Raw genomic sequence first — 22,410 nt, forward strand, 5'->3', positions numbered from 1 at the left:
AAGAAGAAAGATGTATTACTCGAAATAGAAGAAAAAGTCTTTGGGGCCTACTTTTGACAGTTTATCAATCTTTGTTTTAATGAAATGGTCCTGTGCTAATTTAGTTGTATAGAAATTCGATGTCACTGCTGTCCATGCGGGAAGGAAGCGAGGTGACAGAAGTGATAAAAAAGACAGAATTACATATGCGACTAAATGGGCAAATATAGTTCTACAGCGAGAGCACTTGGAATAACATGGTAAAGCAAAAAAAAGAAAAGATTTGTCCGGCGACAGTTCGGTTTCTTGTTAATTTTATTAATGTGAAAGGTGAAAGCTTCTGTTGTTCGTAATTTTTTTAATGAAAGCACATTGTTTTTTGTTGTTTCTTGGCACGAATAACTTAATTTGAAACGCCTAATTTAATAAAGATTGAGCTAAAAAAAAACTAAAAATGTTTTACTTAAAGTAATCTCCATTCTTGTAAATAATAATTTATTGGTTTTTAATAGTGTATAGGCCTCTACAGTATTATCTTTATATGTTTTATAAAAAGTAATTCTTACAATCAAGTATTTATTGTTCTCAAACTAGCTCTATGGTCTAAACAAAAGAATATGTATTGTATATCTTATTCTATTTATTTAGACATAATTTTTTGAGCGTAAGTGAAGTCTATCGCTCTTGGGGCTAGACAAATTTTATTTGTGTCTGTCAGTCCGCACGATATCTCAAGAACTAATCTATAGACTCGAAATTGTGCATGAAGCTTCATTTCCATATTTATAGGTGACATCGAGTTCGATATTGGTGCATGTTACTCTATGAGATTTGGCTGAGGGTTAGTAAACTTTATTACATTTGTTTTGTGGGAAACCATGATGGCGACAAGAAAATCACAGAATAAATCAATTTGCAAGCAAACTGAGTAGTCATATGAAAGCTAACACATGTAGTTATAGACTTGAAATGCTGCATGCTACCTCAATGCTACACACTTGGTGTAGAGTAGCCTACTCTTATCGTGTATTACAAAATTAGCATTATTGTATGTGTTATTTTTGTTGTATAGTGAATTTTTATTATAAAGCAACTTAATAAAATAAAAATAAAGTACCGACGAATACAAAAATATGTTTAATAAGTACTATATTTTATGTTTTTTTTTTTTAATTTATGTAAGTGTCTTGTTTAATTTTAAAATTAGTCCATCTCTTAAAAGTTAAAACCAAAATGGAATTTGTTAGTATAGTAGTTTGTGGTCTACCATGACACCTCTAAAGGTATTATTTAACCAATCAACACGATCAATATATTTAGTTGTTCATTCAAACCGTTGATATACATGTGTATGTTTCATTACGAGTAAACTCAACCTTCTTTCTAAAGAGAGAAAGAAATAAGGTTGTATAATATGTTTACCCTATCTTTATTAATTTATATAACAACTAGATTATGTAAGTAAGGTAATGCATTGAAATTGTGAGTTAACATAAATCGAAAGAACTTTTCATTTATAGTACGTTGTATATCATTTTTAGTTATCATTAAATATTATTAAAAAAAAGATATTGCTAAAACAATGATTTTTACTTTTTCAACACACAGACAATTAAATAAGTTTTAAATGATAATCACTACAAATTTTCTAAAACTGAATATGATACAACTATAATGGCTGGTATGTAACTAATTACTGAGCGTTAGTGAAACCGCTTCACTCAGGGATTGGCAAATTTCCTCAGTCAATCTTATTCGTAGAGTTTCTCAAGAGAGAACTGACTTATAGATTTGAACTTTTATACGAACATTTTATTTTCTTATATGAGTTCTCTGGGATTAAATGAGGAGGGGGGAGAAAGTAAAAGTGCAACAGTTACGTGGTATGATCACTATCCATAGCGGACGGGCAATTTGTTTAACCCTGTAAGGAAAATGTTAGCAATTTAATCGTGTAACTGTTGGTTTAAGTATTATTTATTTAAAGTAATTCGAACTTGAAATTATTATTAGTAACTGGAAAACATAATGGTAGCAATCAACAACTTTTGAATTGCATCTTTAATGGATATTATGAATTTATTTTCTGGATAAATAGTTCTACAAACTCTAGTTTTGTAGAATTTGTGATTGAACTAATCATCTAAAATAGCGGGTGTTCACAAAATGTCTGAATATTCTAGAATTCAAGAACATGTTTTGTTATTTGAGTTAGCCACAAGCTGCTCGACACCCATGTATATTATTTTGGTAATTTTATGGAATTAAACTCTCACAGTGATTGAACTAAAGGGTGTATACATGAAGTATAGTAGACTTTTATGTATTGCCAACTTTTGATAAATCTTAACATAAGATTTGTGACTAAGTTCAGATTTGTGGTTCTTAGGAATCCACTCGCTCAGTAATAGCACTTAAATTTGGTAATGATAAACAATCGAGGGTGTATCCAAAGTAGTTTTTTATTCTTTAGATAGATAAACAAATTCGTTGGATTTTGTCTGATTTCTTCTATGATTTCAGCAAAAATATATTTAAATTAAAAGTGCCTATATGAGTGTAATAATTTTTATTCTGTGAACAATATTGTATAATACCTTCACTGCGATTATATTGCTTGACCAGACTTATCAGACCATCGTGCGCCGTGAGGTGTCTGTATTAGTTACATTCAATTATAATCTATTAATTATATTTAAGACAGTACAAAACTACTAACGGAGCAAGTTTTTCAGTTTTCTCTCTGAAATCTTCATAGTAAACCCACTCTCCGACTGTTACTAAAACTGTTAGTAATAGTGCACTGAAATAGCTAAGAATGCTGGGCCACGAAATAACCTAATTGTCAGTATGATGGTTATTGCAGACAAAATAGCGCGGGAAACCACATCCGGCCCGCAGTTTCACCTTAACCTTACGTAGCAATGTCACCTTAAATTGTAGAGCAGTGTCATCGATTCTAGGAATGAGCTTATTCGTTTTACAATGACAGTCTAGACTTAAACTGTCCCCATTTTTGCGTTTTATCAAACTGAATTCCTTGGTGCCTTGGTGAATTCCCGGACTTACAAATTTGTCGTTGGGCTTTACTGTTCCATTTTAATCAAATTCTCCAAGCAGAACAGACACAACTTTTTGTGTGGAAGAACTGTAATTTAATCAATGAACGGATTATCTCAATAATTCTGGCTATGCCCATATGATTATTTGTTAACATGTAAAAATTCCTTGCCCAAACAGAGGTTCGAACCCCTGTCTGCAACCACAAGTCTAACTTGGAAATATATGTGTTATTTTGAGCATTCTAAAGAAAGATAATGTCAATATGGATTGAATCGAATGGAAAGAAGGTTACTTATTCATTGAAGACTGTAAGTTCAATAACCAATACCAATCCAACTAACCTAATAACTTGAATATTCGACTAAGCGTATTATTATTTTTACCTTTTGAAAGTTAGTGATAAATGGATGTTGCACTATTCTACATATTTGTATATTAATAAAATATTTTCTTGTATGTAATAACATAATTCAATTTATAAACACTAGTAGACAGATTCATATCATAATCATAATACTCTAGAGAGACTATTTCATAGCGTGAATCTTTTATTGTAACGTCTAAAAGCTCCAAACGTATACTTATTACTGCATTGCAGGATCACCGAGAATCGTAAGAACGAATGGTATACTCTTGAATCCTACACCCTCTTTGGCAACTTATGTCTGGTTGGGACAATTCATTTCTTTCTATGCGAAACCTGTCAAAAACACTCATATCTTGTTCCATCAAAATAGCAGCCAGAATCAGTTAGACATGTCTCTTTTTCAAGTCAAACAGTGGTAAAATAGGAGGTATCGACATAAAATTTTATGTAACAAGGAGCAGAGAGAGCTACCGAACTGGGAGACACAGAGCGGTAGCCCATGAACACTTGCAATCACAGACAAGAGTTCAATTTGTCAACAATTTGACAAATTCAGGCAAAAGTGCTCCAATGCTCCAGGCATTCAAAACTTGTCTTAAAATTTGGTTGATTGCAAAAGCATTCTACAACACAGACGAGTTCTTGGCATATCAATGGAAAACAGCAACATTGGCATACTGACCAGGTGCTGAAGTGGGACAATTCGAATGAATCAGAATGAATGGATTTAGAAATTGTATGTTTGAAAGGGATCTACAGGGAAGAATGGATAAAAAGTTGTATAAACTGCTACCATAAACCTTTTAGGAGGTTTCTGACGATTGCCATGTAATGTCAAAATGTCTTCGTAAAAACATTATTATTATAATCAGAACTTTTGGATCCTTTATCCTTTGGTAAATTATAGACCATTTGTAGACGTAGTAGAGTTTGATAGCACTCGGTTTCCGTCCTTGACAGGTTCCAACCTGTGTGTAAGTTATTTGAAAGACATTTAATGTCCCTTTAGCCCAAGTCCCTTTAACTCAAAGGGCGCCATACATAATTTTGATTACATTGTCATAGAAGGTTCTTATAAATTATGGTTCATTCCTAGGACGTCTATGATATTCATGAGTCCTAGGTACTCCCCCGTTCATTCCAAAAGCGATTACGAACTATCTGCGGTTAATTTTGTTTGTACTATAGAATGTCCATTAAAATTTTGTTTCAATTCAATGCGTTAATATGCTTTCAACGTGGTTACACTTTTATGCTTAATATTTAAAGCTTTACCATTTTTAATCAAGTCCACTTGGAAACTATACACATGCCCCACAACCAATCTGGCACAATTAGCCTACAAAAATAGCAATTTCTTACAATAATGCTTATATTGCAGTTTTGTCTATTTTAGGTACCTTTTCCATTTGCTGGAAACTTAACTTTGCGATGTTATTAAATTGTACGCCTCGATTTGCTCACCGGTGCGCCTAGAGCTAGAGCTAGGACTGCGCTAGACGAGAAGCGTGTCACTACGCGACATCAGTAGGTCGAGTCATTGCGGTTAGGTTAGTGTCATCGCCCGCTCTCGCTTACCCAAATACTTGCGCCACAGACTTATTATAATTATCTATGCGGTGTAAATATTTGCGCTCTTGTTACTTATCCTCTTAGGTAGTTTCTAGAAGCAGACTCATTCACTTTTATCGCTACTTTGACATTTTAGTGGGCCCTTTCGTATTCTCACTGTGGGAATGTAGTCTACTGTAGGAGGCTCAATGTTAAGGCAAGCAGGGCCGTAGCCACACCGGTTTTCTTGGGTCATTTGCCCGGGCCCCGTTGCTTCTCGAGAGGGGACCGGCTTTGAGACTGACCCATCCTTCACTTCAAAATGGTCGAACTATCTATGCTTGTGCAAAACCATCACTGAATCCTCCTGAGACCTCCTCGTCTATGTGTTTAAAGTCGCTTGATTTGAATCAACCTGATTTGTCCATCAAATTCCTAATGTAATATTTTAATTCTAATCAATAATTCTAATATTTTTATGGGTTTCTTATGTCTGTTGTATTTATTTATTTCTGTATGACTTCTTACTTTTATTGTATTGTATTTTATACTATTAATTACGTGGTAGCAATAAAATAATTTTCAATTTGTCTTAACTCATTTAAAGTAGACTTTTTGTTTAACTACTTGAAAAAGTATTTATTGATTTATGTTTTTTGAAGTACAACATTTTAGAACATAAACATACCATTACTTCGGATCGTTGATGTTTTAACGCTGAAATTGTTCAAACCGCTGTTACAGATAGTACATGTAATAATAGTAATAAATGTTGTCCAGAAAGAGAAAGGGGCCCAAGCCAAGTCTTAGTTCAAGGTCACAAAATAGTAGTTTTATTGGTTGTTTAAAAATAGTTGTTATGCATTCCTAAACACAATAAATCCTAATGATAGTATAAATGCGAAAATGCCTTCGTTTGTTTCTTTTGCTTTCATGCACAAAATATTAAACCGATTGTACTGACATTTTATATGGACATTAGAGCCTCTGAGATGAATATAGGCGTATTTTTATTTCACCGGACTACACCCCACTGTTCTCTAGAGTAGCAAAAACTCTACCTTCGTCTCTATAGCTGTGTAATATGAATTGATAGAGCCAGTTAAATGTAACCAACTGTTTTGTAAAAACATTGCATTATGGCAGCACGATCATATTTTTAGTGAATGTAACCAATATTTTCAATTTGTTTACATTTATAGAGTGAAAGCGTAACAAAAATAACAACACTTCTGATTTTACGTCGTGGTAACAAGGCAAACCAATTAATATATTCTGGATTTTAACCAGTTAACTAAATTGGGAATGTGTACTATAAGGTATTGAATTTGTTTTTCATAAACATTGTGGGACAGCAAATTTACAGTAATTGAAAGACCAAAAAAAGAGGGACTGGGAATTAACTTGATTCAACAAATTCAACAAAACACTTGCTCCTTGACTACAATTTAAGGAAACTAGCGAGCGCAGTGAGTCCGTGATTAAATCAAGTGGAATCACAAAGCAATACACAATACACTAAATGCTGTTTGTATTACAGGAGATCGTTGAGGTGACATCGCGTCCATTTCTCATGATGAGGTATATGATACTGATTAGGTATATATTGGTATATTGATATAGGCATATGATGAGGTATACGATACTGATATAATTCCTGCATTGTCCTGAGGAAATAGTATGAATTGCAACCAAATTTAATGAACGATAGTATGATATTAGGAAGCAAGAACGTGTACTTTACTGCACCATGTATCAACTGTAATAATGTGTAAATTGAAATGTGTAAGTATTATTGATGTTGATTTTAATTTTCAATAAAATAATTTATATCCATACAATTTTGAAATTTGTACTCTTTTGAATCCAACCTCATGACAAAATTATATACATATAAAATTATGACATTTTTTCTTAGAGAAAGAGTGCAATCTGCAATTTTGCGTTGTAAATATAATTAATTATAACTAGAAGTGCAAAACCTGAAATAAGAATTACTCGAAATTTTGCTTAAACTTCTGTTCCTCTTGTCATGTACACTAAAAATGGGTACCTGATGCATGATATGTGACTAATTTCATTTTAAAAATACCATAGTATCATTACATGACAAGTGCTTTCACTAAGAAAAGCTATGAACTTCGACTTCGGAGTTCCTCTACATTAATATAAAATATACAAATCAAGTGTACCTGAAATTGTGGGAGTTGTTCAAACAATAATATAGCCTACGTAATGTTGCTAGGAATTGCGGGCGAAGTTGTTGGTATGTGCTAGTTGATCATATATTCATTCAGTGTGTTGGTGTACCTGATGCATGATATATGACTTTCTTGCTTTAAAAATACCATAGGACCCTATCGTATTTCCTCACAACTGCGTTCGTTAAAAAAAAAACTATGGACTTCGACTTTGGAGTTTTTCTACATTGACAATTATCTTACACTTGTCCATTCCCCGTGGATTATAGTGTGAAGTTTAACTGGTGACAATAACATGTGAGTGAAGAAACAATCTTAATTCTCTCGACATTTCTCGATCATAAAAAATCCTCGATCGGAATGGATATGTTAGGGCACCCCGACGACAGAAAAAATATATTTGGTCTTTTTTATCTTACCTTTTTTATTTATTTCCAAACGGAATTTTGATCAATAGTCTGTATGAAGGAGAATCACATTAAATAATCCCTCTATTTGTTGAGTGCTTCCTCAATGGCTTTAGATATTGAGAAAAATCACACAGGATGGCCGTTTTGAGGAAGCGTTCCAGCAGTTTTATCAGAAGCGCCCGTTTTGGCTGTCATTGGAATTTCATCATCAATAGATGAATCTACACCTTTTTCAGACTCTTGAAGGTATTGAAAAAAATTGGAGGAAGTGGAAAGCTCTTGTTTTCAACCAAAGAACGAATTTTCTAAGAACATTTAGGGATAAAGTTAGAGGAGTTGGTTAACATCCCCAGAGTATGACGTAATGTGGCCACATTTCCCGGTATAGATAGATAGATCTATTAAACACTTCATCTATTCTTGGAAGCGTATACACATCGAGCAAAGCAAACCTGTGTATTGTCCGTAAGTAATCTACAACCATTCGCTTTTTATGATTTTTGCCTTATGTAACCAATACCACAGGTGCCAATACTCGAGCTCTCCAGGGAAGCTACTAGGTTTAATTATTCCATCATACAATAGTTTCTGAAACTCACTTTCAATAGATCATGCTTAATTTAGCACATTCGTATTAATTTCAGATCTAGTATAAAACTGTTTTTTCTTATTAAACATAAATAACCCATTAAAAACTTCCTAATTATTTACACAATTACTTATTATATACTACTTTAAAATAGGAACATAATCAAATATATTTATATACATATTTTTAATGTTAGGTGTTTAATTTTAAATATTGCAATCGCCTATACATTCTTCATTGTTTTTTAACTAAGGAAATACTGCACCAAAATATTTAGTCATTATACATTTACTTACCAATAAAATTAAATTTTACTTTTGTTATACATTAACGCATAATGTAAAGAAGAATCCTTGCTCACTTCTTTTATTTATGGGATAAACCAATAAACACTACCAGGTCTTATTTTATTAACGATAGTAAAAAAAACGATTTACCAAAGACAGACAGCTGAATGTTGTCGTGTTGTACGGTGGTACTCTCATTATGTTACTACCTATACGGGACTTTTGATTACCTATACTAGTTTACAGTCCGTATGGTTATTAACTATCTTTGGTTTGGTAATTACAGCTGCAATACTCTACAGTCAGATGCGAGTTATAATAGTGAATGACTACAGATTGACACGCATTATCCTTCTGGTTAATTTATTATATTAGGATTATCCAGTAAGGTTTATTAACTACATGAAAAACCTTACATCATTGTGGTCGCAATACTCGACAGGCAGATTCGAGTATCATTTCAATGATAAGCTACTTCATATAAATGTAAAGCAATTTCAAAATGTTTTACTGAATTACATTTAGAAATTAATAATCCTCAACATTTATTTCACAACTTTATATAAATATAAAACATACAAATAACAATAATATATTATAAATATATATATATATATATATATATATATATATATATATATATATATTATATATTATTATATTATATTATAGAATAATATATTCTATTTGTGAGTTCATACAAATAGAATAAAAACTGTAGAAAAATTTAATTTAATAAGAGATTGATAAAATAGCTATATACACAAAAGAGACAGCAGTGGCGTTATCTGGCAGTCTAATACATGACTAACTTCAGTCTACACCAATGAACTATACTACTGGAACGCGCACTGCCCGTAAGCCGCATGTTGTGTTTTTCGGTCGCATACAGCTGTGCGTTGTTGGTGTATCCACGGACTCGCAGGCACTTAAAGTGGGCAAGAACTCACCGCGTTGTGCGGCGATCAACGGGACGATGGAGCATCTCGCCTTTTCATATCGAAACACGAATCGTAGTTTAACGCGGGATTTTGCATTCTTGGCTACTCTTCGTATTCAGTATGTCAAGACGTCTGCTCTGAGCAACTCAACTAGTTTTTTTTATGTTTTCTATTTAGTTGTCAATGTTGGTAATGTTTGTAATTTCGTGACCTGGTGAAGAGTTGCGCTGCATACAAATGCACGTCCAGATAGACAAAAGGCAGCCACATTCTTTTCACAAGCAAGTACTTTTTTAATTAAACTTCATAAATATTACTGTCGCAGCTGAATAAAGTAGACTAGTTATACTAAAACTGAGTGAAGTGGGCGTGAATGTTCATAGTGTGCTCTTTGACGGTAGGCTACAAGCACTAGTGTAAGTGCTTTAAAACATTTAGGTTGTAAATTTCTTGCAACACCATTTTTTAAACTTGATACCATTAATATTTGTGCTATTTTGGATCCTCCACACGTGTAAAACTTGCACGAAATGCTCTAGCGGACATGAAAATTATGGAATCTGAGTAAGGCAGGATTTGTTTTAAATATATAGAAGAACTTAACAACTTACAGAAAAAACTGGGTTTAAAAATGTGTTACAAGCCATCAGACAAACGCGTTTTCTGCAAAAACCGAAAAATAAATTTGAAGGTTGCCGCAGGGACTCTAAGCTCCAGCGTAGCGGACGCTTTAGAATATTAGTATGTAAAACAACAGACACAGTTCATAAACTAAAAATAAATATACAGTTCATAAACCAACAGTTCAATTTATAAGAATAATTGATAATAGTTTTTAAGTTATCTAAAACAAATGCGACCACATCTGAATTGACATTAAGAGTGTGTAACCATTTCACTGGTAGTGTTTTCAAGGGACATTTAACTAATGACGAATGAGTTATTTTTGATTAAAACGGAGACTAAACACTATTTTTTAAAATAATATCTCATCACATTGCAAAACAGAAAACTAAGGATATAACAACAAAACCCAATCTAAGAATAAGGCAAAAATTAAACAAAATAATTTTATTTTCTAACATATAGATTAAGTATGTCATGTTTGTACATTTTATGTAGTTTACCTTGAAATAAAATACAGTCAATAAAAATATGTTTTCCACCTGAAACACGTTTTAATGTCTGTTGTCTTCGTTACCGACTTTATAAGAAAAATACCAAGTCAACATCTCGGTTATTTTGATATTTTAACAATATTCTGTTTTTTATAACTAAAAATAAAAGATCCACGGTAAAAAGCAGCTACTAACATTTGTAACAATAAATCAATTGTGGAATATAACAATATTATTACGTCTAGAAGGCGTTTTAAAGTGCTGTCAAATCATTATTATAATGCCTTGCATGTGGGTGGAGTCAGTTCTTGCCCATTTTGAGTGCCTGCAGACCCAGGAGACAACCCCTGATTCCGGCTTGTTTCTGCGGCCTAGAGCGCGTTCCATTATATTATATAATTCGTTGGTCTAGACACTGTTTTTCAGATACTCTACCCCCTGGCGACTGTGATTGCAACTAAGTAGTCGAGTTTAAAGAGAGTACTAAATATTTTTATCAATTTTATAGCTTACTAGCAGTTACCTGCGGCTTCGCACGCAATTTCATGTTTTGCACCTACATGAGCACAGTTATATTTCCGAATCCAATGTTGAATTTGATTTCTTCCTATTTGAAACACTACTTCTTTCCTACACTAAATGACTAAAAAGTGTATATTTATTGTCATTTTAATTTACTCCGGTCTTAATATTTTTGGTGTAATTAAATTGATATTAAATATTCATTGTGTGTATAATGAATTTAGAGTCAAATTTAGACCTTCTTATGTTTTAGGACATTTTATAAGGTAGAAGAGTACCTAATCGCTGAAATCTAAAATTGAAAGATTGTGGTTTCTCTTTAGACATGTTATTCACTATAAATGCTATCTGATACGCCCCAGGGCATTGCTGTACGACATTCCCTAGGCGCTTCACTCATCTAGACATCCTCAAATTCCGCCGGCAACGGTGTATGCTAAAATACACTAATACTTCTGATCTCCAGTAGTCATTGATAAATTTGTTTCAGAAGCTGCTTTGAGGGATACCAGCCTGTCTTTCACGGTTCAATTCAGTTCACTCACTGTAATAATGTAAAAAATTAAAATAATAAACAATGTTTACACAGAACAGTTGATTACATTTGACAGGCTCATTCAATTAATATTACACAACTTTAGAGACCAAGATAACATTTTCGCTACTTTAAAGACCAGTGGGGCCGTAGCCCGAAGGGATTTTCGAAATGAGAACAGGCCTATATTCGTCCCAGGAACCATAAGAATGTCCATATAAAATTTTTGTACAGTCAGTTAAGTAAAAGGGTGATTTTTTATTGGTGTGGTTTTTAAGTTGGCACCACTATTAAACACAACAATTAAATTTGAATAAAACAGCTGATCTTTGTTTATTACCTTATGTCATTTCGATATTTGTATTGTCTAGTGCGTATTATTGTATAGTAACCATGAACAGACTTACAAAAGAAGAGCGTTTGCGAATAGTGCAAATTTATTTTGAAAACCGCAGTTCAGTTCGGGCAACTTACCGAGCTCTTCGTCCGATTTACGGACCTCATAATCGTCAATCAGAATCAGGTATTCGAGCTTTGGTTAATCGTTTTCGTAATACCCACACTCTTGTTGACAAGCATCGGCAGAGACGCCGTACAGTAAGGACCGAAGAGGCTGTTGATGCTGTTGTTCATAGTGTTGAAGAGGATCCAAGTGTGTCGATTCGTCATCGTGCGCAGCAATTAGCGATCTGCTACTCAACTCTATGGAATATTTTACGAAAGGATCTACGCCTATATCCATACAAGATTCAGTTGGTGCAAGAACTGAAACGATTAGACTATCGCAAGCGTCTTGATTTCGTTGAATGGGCTCAACATAAGATAACACGTGACCCAGCTTTCGCAGGCAAGATTTTTTTCAGTGATGAGGCTCATTTACTGGTTATGCGGCTTTGTCAACAAACAGAATTGTCAGATTTGGAGTGATGAAAACCCAAAAGAATTTGTTGGTATGCCCCTTCATCCACAAAAACTTACCGTTTGGTGCGCCATTTGGGCAGGTGGTGTTATTGGCCCTTATTTTTTTAAAGACAATGCTGGCCAGACTGTTACGGTAAATGGTCAACGCTATCGGGCAATGTTACGGGACTTTTTCTTTCCTCAGCTAAACGAACTTGAAGTGGATTTAGAAAATGTCTGGTTCCAACAAGACGGCGCGACGTGCCACACGGCAAACGACACAATTGGCCTCTTGGCAGAAACATTTGGTAAACTTATCATCTCATTTAGAGGTAGTGTCAACTGGCCCCCACGGTCGTGTGATATCACGCCAACAGATTACTTTCTGTAGGGATATGTTAAGTCTCAAGTATACGCTGACAAGCCTCAAACTTTAAATGACTTGGAAGCTAACATTCGTCGAGTTATTGGCGGAATTCAACGACAGCTGCTGGAAAGAGTATTCGAAAATTGGACTTCTCGATTGAGCTTTCTACGCGAACGAAATGGAGCCCATATGCCAGAAATCATTTTTAAACGTTAATGTCATGACACTGTAGTTCAAATAAATGCATTTTTATGTCAATGCAGGTTGTTTTTAATTTTTTTATTTAGTTTTAAAAACCGCACCAATAAAAAAAATCACCTTTTACTTTACACGTGAAAAAAAAACAAACAAACAAAGCCACTTTTGCATTTATAATATTATTATAAGTATTTGTATCTACATAACCTTTAGAAGATCTTTTGCATTGTTCATAACAACTAGGTAATATAATGTATAACAAGTAATATTAAACGTAATAACATTTATAAGGTTGCTAAGGAGAAACCCCATATAGTTATGGTTTATATATCAATAACGTTATTTTAATTGCCTGTTGAATTATATTGTGGTTTCACAACTAAATTAAACTGCTCTGAAAATAGTGGTCTTCAATAATTGTATATCATGTAAGATATCGGTAAAAATCCAACTAGACTATCAGCAGAATATCCAGTGGTGGGTAATATCCAGTGGGGGAATATCCCCAATGGCTATGCCAGTACAATATAAAGAGTGTAGCATACATATTTGACAACTATCTATAAAGAACCATAATTAAATTTTACCTCCATAATATTCATAAATTGACTTTTGTCCGGCAAAAAATGGTCAAATAACCCATTCCCATTGTGCGGTGGAGAGATCCCTGAAACAAACTTCCAGGACAACCAGAATCCGAATGTTGTTCACCGGTTAATGCTGTTGTGGGTTAATCTACTACTGATGTACGAAATAAGAAGTACTATAAGTATAAACAGCTGTTATTTGTAAACAAAACTACAAAACACAAACAAAACCTTCTGAACCTAAACTCGTTTGTTTATAATTTAGTGTGGGCGTCAACAATGTTGAATATCTAGTTTATATTGGAAAGTCTTGAAGAAAGATTTATTTATCATATTGATATTTGTTGTGCCATCACTCAGGTTTGAGTATTTTATAATTAGTGCTTTAAAAGCCTAGGATTTGTACATGCCTAGTTATGTTAGGCTAAGACAAAGAATTACTAATCTAACAAAGTAGGCTTATTACTTTATAGAGTAACACTTTGAAATTAAATGGTTGTTCATTCATTTTTTTATTGTAGGATGTTTTTTAACCTTCAGAAGAAATTTTAGTATAGAACTTGTACTTACTGAAGATTAAAGATTTGGCCCGCTATTTTCTTGTAAGAGATGGCCCACATCTAAAGTCTCAAATGCCTTTCACACACCCAAAAACACTAGAATTGTAATTTGAAGCCTACCAGTTTACAATTTTAGATATCCCACGAAACACTAGAAACAAGTCAGGTTGTGGGAAAATTGAGTGTTTACTAGGTTTTATCTTGTTCTGGGGGAGACTTTAATAAGCATTCTACAATTGTTATTTGATTGCTATTATCGAACACTTCAATATATGATCCAACGTTGATGTATGTAAAAATCGTACACAATAAGTGTTGTAATAAATTACCGTAACAAGAAGAATATCATACATTACAATTTTAAATACATAAATTTTACAATAAAATTAAATAAAACCAACTATGGCTTAGACTTAGATATCAAAGAAACATTACAATATTTATAACTTGTCCAGCTTGTTATCAATATTTAACCACTTTTGTGAAATGGAGGAAAGAATTCTCCCATGTGTTGCCAGAAGCCAAACTCGTATGTTGAAGCTACATAAACAAATCTCATCACTTAGAATATATTTTACATATTTTCCTCATTCATCGCCATTTTCAGTCTCAAAATATTAGTTACTTCTTGTTGTTTATTGTTTACATTAAAATTACTATAACTAATAAGTTGAAATCATGTGATAAGTTGAATAAATTGTAATATTGAATTATCCTTTGGATAAAACAATCAAACCATTCGATAATAGCAATCGAGTAACAAGTGTGGGCCGCTTATTAAAGTCTACCCTTGTTCTCTTTTATCGAAACAGTTTTCAATAATATTATAGGCTTATCTTTATATACTGTTAATTATACTTTTTATTTAGTTTCCTTAATAAATTCACTGTCATGTCATGTAGTACTCTAGGGATGCAATTATACGGAATTTGATAATTTGAAGTTCTAGGTTTTTTGAAATACATTACAAAAATTAGACAGTGCTGTAAGTATGTCAGATGATGTTATTAGTTTGCTCTCCATTAGGAATTTATTTGGAGACTACAAATATTGTTTGCTGAATCTTACTGTTGACGCATACATATGCTTGATGCCGCTGCTCGGTCTTTATCTAAAATTGAAAGCCTTATCTGAAATTTTGATTATCCGAAATAGGCTCGGTCACATCAACTTCAGATAATTACTCACTTTGGAGGTTGTTAGGCTATTACAACCTGACATGCAGAAAGAGGAAAGGGTGATCATTGTGTGTTATAGATAGTGAGGTTTGGCGGCTAAGCATACTTAAGGTACTGTCTTTTAGTATATGAATAGTTAAGAAAAAACAAATTAATAATACCTAATTAATGCTACGACATTTATAGTCTGCATATTGGCATTCTAAACTTTACTTTTTTCATCAGAAACATACTATTACTGTTCATTTCTTTGGTCATCACCTTTCCAAATCCCCAAGGAACGACTATTATTTTGATCAAAAACTTCTTATATTGATTATTAATTATGATTGATTGATGGGGTAGAGTACAATAAGTGGACCCGGTTTTATATATTGAAAGTATCAAACGATTTTTAATTAGTATACACATCGATATAATCAACCAATAGTAATTAATTTGAATAATAGCGAAATCATCCGTACCAACGGTATATACATTTTTATATTTTAAACACAATGTGTTCTATAAATAATGTCTTTTAAATAAAAAACTAACTAACTTTAGAAAACTAAAAAATAACATTAAAAGATGTTAAATACTACTGTGTATTTTTTGGTTTCAAGAGATTTGTTTTGTCGTTACGTTTTCTTTGATATTTAAATGAAATTTTTCCCGTCACCTGTCTTAGTTTTATCATTTGATTAATGGTTATTGTCCCTTTATTATTTATGACATTACATAATTTATTGTTTAAACTATTTCTATTAGTTTGAAACATGTGACTATAATTTAGTATTTTAGATATGTTGATATCGATTGATAGTTCTGTTATTTGATATATAAAGTATCGATGATTGTTAATAAACAATATAAAAACCGGGTCCGCCTATCGTACTCTATCCGATTTCCATGTTACAATAAACACTAGAAATAAAACCATAAAATCCTCCAGTTTCCAGGAGTCAAGTTTGTGACAGTGTCATATTTCAGACGCTGCAAGTGGAAAGTGAAATGTAGCTCAACTCCATATTCAAATTGTGTTTCAGTTACTTTGTTTGTATGTAATGAGGAAAAATAGCTTTAACCTTCGAGTAATTTACTTTGCATGCACTAAAGACATGCATTGCTATCTGGTATGACACATATTGATTACAGAACTCTAGTGATTAAGTAGAAGTTATCAATGATTTATTACTTGATAATAACTTTTTGTACAATGTAATTAATATTTAAAAAATATCTGTAATGTAAATAAAGAAAAACTTTTTCTCTATCCTAGTTACTAACCATTACCTCACTACATGTTTCATCTTGTACATGTTTCATGTTTCTGTTTTCACTAGATCAAGATAGGTCGCAGAAGGAATCGCCATGGCTGGTTGCTGGCACTGGCTAGACATTGGTTAACAAGTTTCATCTTAGGGGCCTGCATGGCAACCATACTTCTATACTACACATTCAATGAAAGACATGGTAAGAGAGATATGACCAAGGCTTATTTGATTTATGAGAACTCTTTTAAAGTCAGGTCTCCTATTGATCTAGATCTGCTCTGCTCAGTTTTTCGTACACAATGTGGAGACCCAGTGTACTCCAACTTTTATTATTATAAAATACTAGCCTAAACCCGCGGCTCCGCTCGCGTGGCAGTAGAGAGGGCTACATCAATCAAGCATCGAAAAGAAATACTAATTTTATTATACGTTTTTCCAATTAATTTATTGCTCTACTAATACATCGTAGCATATCATAAAATCTTAAAACGTCTTTCGTGCTCTCCTGTTGGTGTTTTGTCTGCTCTGATAACAATTTTATATTCATCGCTTGGCATTCGTTGTAAAGCATTTTTGAACATTCTAACCAAATTGTTTTTTTCTTGTAGCATCTGTTGTAATGAATCTACGATTTTGCGGTCGACTCCTGGAATATTTCCACACCGTTGATCAATTTGAATGTCGTTATTTCCGGTAAAATATATTTGTAAAAATCGTGGATCTTGATTGGGTTCAGGTAATAATGACCCGGCTTGATGATAAACCTGTCCTTGAATTTTAAACGTAGGCATGTATCCCGCATGTGTCACTACTTTGGTTGCCCCAAAAGATGTCATCTGAAAGCAAGAGTTGTACTTTCGTATATCCTGTAGAAAACGTTTAGAGTCGGGAGTTGTTCCGGATGTTAAAGACAAAAGTGGCTCAGGAGGTTCTTGAAGTGGTAGCAGATACACCTTCCCGTTGCTGCAACACATTCCTAGTGCCTCGTTTGGAAATTTCCGTGCATGGCAATGTGGGCAAGTTACATTCATGTGACCGATATTCATTTTTGGGTGTTGATTGTAGTCTGCTGAAGGATCGTAATTAAAAGCTTGTTTATACATGTCATGTTGAAGTCGTGCATTGCCTGATCTGTTTGCAACCGCTCGATTACTTTGCATTCTCAATCTATCATTCAAATTTGATGTTTCTCTTTCTTCTTGCGACAGCATCATTCTTGATGCTGATGTTCGTATTCGATTCAATTCGTTTACCTTTGCGCGCTGGTCGTTGCTTTGATTATTACGAATTCGTTTTGTTGCTATCGCACGTGCGCGCTGTGACGGCTTAAAGCACTTTTTTTCTTGGCGGCATTATGTTATTTTCCAATAAAATTCGTCAAAAAACTGCTCAAAGGAATTCTGTAAAAAAAAATGTTGAGAAAAACATTCTTCAAAGAATATTTACATTGAGAAAACAAAAAATACTTGCCTATTTTTTTAAACCTTTTACTGATGGAAAATAACACTGTTCTTGGAAATTGTAAAAAAGATATCAAATCACGTTTATCAAAAATTTGACATTTGTGACACGTTGTAAATGTCAAAAAATGTTTGTTTACATAGAAACGTCAAAAATATTTATGTTTACTTAGTTACTGTCAAAAATAACAACAATTTTTTGTCGCATTATATATGTTTACAAAGAACAGCTGATTAAAAATTTGAAAAGACTCTTTCACTTAATAACATATGTTTGCTGCAATGCATTTCTTACGGGTATTTCTGTAACCAGTGGGGCGGAATCCTGAATCGGGAAAGGGATAAAAAGTATCCTATAACCTTCTACAGATCAAGACGAACAAATTTTAAAAAAAAATTAGGCGAATCCGTCCAGCCGTTTGTGAGTGATGCTGTTACACACGAACAGTTTCATTTTTATATATATAGACAATGGTAAAAAACAAGTTAAAATTAAGTAAAAAAATTGGTTTGATTCTACCAACTTTAATAATCTAATGGGATGTGTTGCAGATTCAGATTTAATGTGAGAAGTGAATCTGCTTAATACACAGTTCACTATAATACACAGTTTAACTTCCATTTATAATCTGTTTCTCATGATACTCTTGACTAAAAGTGTTATCAATAATATAATAGTCTACATTTAGGATATTGACACTGGATGTGAGAGATCACATGAAAGCAATGTTCATGTTTACTTTTTTTATTATTTTCGAATTTTCTTCAATAAGAATTCTCAAAAACTCCTATAAATAGTTTGAATAACTGTCGCTCATAATAAGCTAATTTTAATAATCTGCGTATAAAACTCTATCTATAAAGAATATATTACAAGTACTTTATAGGATTAACACTATGTGAGAGATCGATCTTGAGCAAATAATATATAAATGTTCATATGTAATTTTTTGTAGATATAAATAAAAATTATGTTTGTATTTCAAAAGAAAATGTGTTTAATAAAAGAGCTTAATTCAAAATGGAACATAATTATATTATAAGTGAGTTATTATATTCAGAAATGTAAATGTTTACTTCTGGCCATATTACTGTACCAGGTACAGGGGACAACAAATTTGAACTATTTTAAAAGAAGTGTGAAAAACACAGCTCCCAAGCTACTAATTATGTTAATGACAAGAATATCACTAAATTCTGAAAAGTACAACAAACTGTCACAGGTGCAATTTTGCATGTTAATCCTTTTCATAATTTTGCGTGTTAATCCTTTTGATGAAACTATGATTTGTGCATCCAATATTGTTATGTTATAGGCCTGTGCGTGAATTTGTGTAGTAATTTTGTTGTAATTTACTCATGTTTCAGTAGACTTTAACAACAATATGCTAGGATTCAATGGTCGAGAGGCAAGATTGGCCGGAAGGGTGAGAGAAATGGAAGAACAAAACCAGTTGTTGCGTCGTCAATTAACTCTATCTCAGAATCATCTAGTAGCTGCAATGAAGACTAATCATTCTGGAAAACCTCAAACAACTCAGCCACCTTGCCAGAAATTAGAGGTATGTATAATGAAGCCTTTATACTAGTGTTAACCCATTATTGGTTTATGAAAAATATTCAATACCAAACTGTATTGTTTATATGTTTAATTATGTCTTTTTTTAATGGGTTTTCTTAGTTAGGGTATTAAATCATAGGTAATAAAACCTGATAAGGCACTTTTTCTCAATTTTTTTAAGGCTATTCTTGACAAAACTTTTCTATTAATAGTATAATTAAACTTTAAAGAAATATTTTGTTTTATAACTACTAATTGTTAAACAGGAAATTTATAGTCTTTTAATTGTTATTCCAATAAATTTTGGAATTTTACTCTTTACTTAGCCCTGCAATACTTTTAACCTGTTCTCTCAGCATAGGTATTCTAAAGGTAAAGTTAAAATTGGGGCTTCTTGTTTTTCTGTGTTTATTTTACAAATAACTGAATAAGTAAACAAATAAATAGCTTTTGGCTATTTAGTAGTGTTTATGGTTTGTTTGTAAATGTAACTACAAAAATACCTTATTACTGAGGTCTGCAACAATTCTCCATTGTGTCACCACTATCAATCTTCAAGTACGACTCATCATTAAATACCGGTACCAATATTTGATTTTAGCGTCTGATACATCCATTGCACAATAAAACTTGTCAATAGAACCTTACATACAAATAAATCTATGTGAACATAATGGCTAAACGTGATTGCTGTCTGCATTTCACGAACACAATTGAACTCTAATAAACAATGATGGAGCTAAGAGTTCACAGTGAAATACAAGTAGGTGCAGAAGTCTAATGGGAAATGCCAAACTATGTAAATGGCGATTACTAGTTTTGGGGCAATTTTCTTGCATAATATAACAATGAATACGAGTATAATACGAAAAAAAATATGTTGAAATGTAATTAATATTATGCGAGAAACTGTTAAGCTACAAATCCACTGACTCACTCACTAAGCTTTAGTGAAATTCCTAGAGAAAAATGAAGTATGGCGATCAGCTTTTATTAGTTATATTCAAACTCATGATTGTAACTGATTCCTTAAGACCAATTTTGAAAAATTGTAGATGAACTTTCCTTTCTGAATTATCTTGAATAAGCATGTTAAACAGTGTAATCCTACTAGAGTATGACGACTTTGAAATTATTTATTTACAAAGATTACTTAAATAGGAAAAATTACATCTTTTATCCCTTTAAGCATTATTACATCACAAATAGTCCCTAAGGCAATGTAAATTGAACGTTAAAACTGTGTAAAAGTTGGGCTTCATACCATAGAACTGTGGGCATTGGTTCCAGTTTCAAGCAGAAACAGCTGTTTTTTACAGGTATAAATGCACATATTATATTCTTGTATATGCAAAATAAATTGTGTTAGATATTTTACAATAGCTTTTGTTCCACAACAAAACTATAGTAGTATGTGTTTTGTGTTTTGCAAACTATCAAAATTGCTGTACAGTAACTCTTATCAATTTCACCTCATAAAAATAATATAGGAGGAATGTTTTTAAAGTAAGGATCATTTCTTTCTATAGTACCATTGTTCGCATGAATTCCACAAGTGTACACACTGTCTCCCAGCATTCCTTGTAAACATATGTGTCAGTTTCTGCTCTATAGCTAACCTATAAGTGTCACTGTGCATATTTAACATGTTTAATATTATTGAATCTCCCACCACCTGTGAAATTCATTCAGTGGACGTGAAATTCATATTTAATACTGACAGTGATGTAATAAATGCCAGAGGAAGGTGTGCATGCTCGTTTGAGCTATCACACAAACTACGGGACTTTAGAGAGAAATTGCTCTTACTTTAAAAACATTCCTCCCGTCTTTATTTTCTTGTTCTCCTGTATTCTCTTAGTGGTTGAGCAACCCAGATAATCCCTTAGTTTATTAAAATACAATGTAAATTATTGTGTTCAGGCCCGTACTCAGACTGGTTTTTTTTGGATAATTTTACCAGAGTCCGACACCTCAGGGGGCTCAAGCCGGGTCCCACTATACTTACTATTTGAATGGACAGAGTTGACGGACGAGATAACTTAATCAAATAACTTTAACACTATTAACCCTTTCAGGGCCAGGACCAAATATGAGATGTTGCAAAATTTTTTCACATATCATATCTGCTTGTGACTAGTCAAAAGTGCCAGGCTAAAATTGGCGATTTTGCAGTCTCTTAGATTAAAATTTATAACTTTTCATAAAAATTAGAGAATGACCTAAATGTTGCACCAAATTACTCGTATAGATATATACTATCAACAAAAAAATATATAGATGTAGTTTTAAGTAATTTAAAATTTAAAAAATAATGTTGTAATAGATTACATAAAAATCTTTTTATTTTTTTGTAAATAACTAAAAAAGGAAAAATAATTTTACTGTTGGAAGCTATTTTATTATATTGTACATTTAGAAAGGAACAATTATACAAAATTTTGTGTTATTTCTCTCATAACTAAATTTTTTATGACACATTTTGTATAAATACGCATAATTGTACTTCGCAACAAATGATAAAGCAACTGACTCTTACACTGTAAGAAACTTAAAATAAATATTTACATTATGGATTTACCAGTAAAGAGATGATTGTAGGATCCATAAACAGTTTCAATACAGTTAAAAACACTAATTACCAAGAAATATTTATACAATTTTATTTGAAATTTATTTACACTTTTTCTATTTACAAATATGCTACTTACAATTTCACTCCCGTGAGATCGCAAATTGTCAGTTATTGTAACTACTACACACAATAGCTAAGCACGTAA

General features: G+C 32.6%; 1 protein-coding gene across 2 annotated transcripts in view; it reads left to right on the forward strand.

Annotated features, from left to right (window-relative positions):
* The first annotated feature begins 13,827 nt into the window (after positions 1 to 13,827).
* LOC124357535 (LARGE xylosyl- and glucuronyltransferase 2-like) overlaps positions 13,828 to 22,410 on the forward strand; it is a 39,460-nt gene continuing 30,877 nt past the window's right edge. Inside the window, exons 1-3 of one of the 2 annotated variants that reach the window (XM_046809425.1) lie at positions 13,828 to 13,975; positions 16,679 to 16,808; positions 19,438 to 19,631. In XM_046809425.1, coding sequence (XP_046665381.1) covers positions 16,766 to 16,808; positions 19,438 to 19,631 — 237 coding nt within the window. In that variant the 5' untranslated portion in view covers positions 13,828 to 13,975; positions 16,679 to 16,765. The remainder of the gene's footprint in view (positions 13,976 to 16,678; positions 16,809 to 19,437; positions 19,632 to 22,410) is intronic. The other variant, XM_046809426.1, reaches the window with a different exon arrangement.

The sequence above is a fragment of the Homalodisca vitripennis genome, chromosome 3, assembly GCF_021130785.1.
Source record: "Homalodisca vitripennis isolate AUS2020 chromosome 3, UT_GWSS_2.1, whole genome shotgun sequence".
NCBI lineage: Eukaryota > Metazoa > Arthropoda > Insecta > Hemiptera > Cicadellidae > Homalodisca > Homalodisca vitripennis.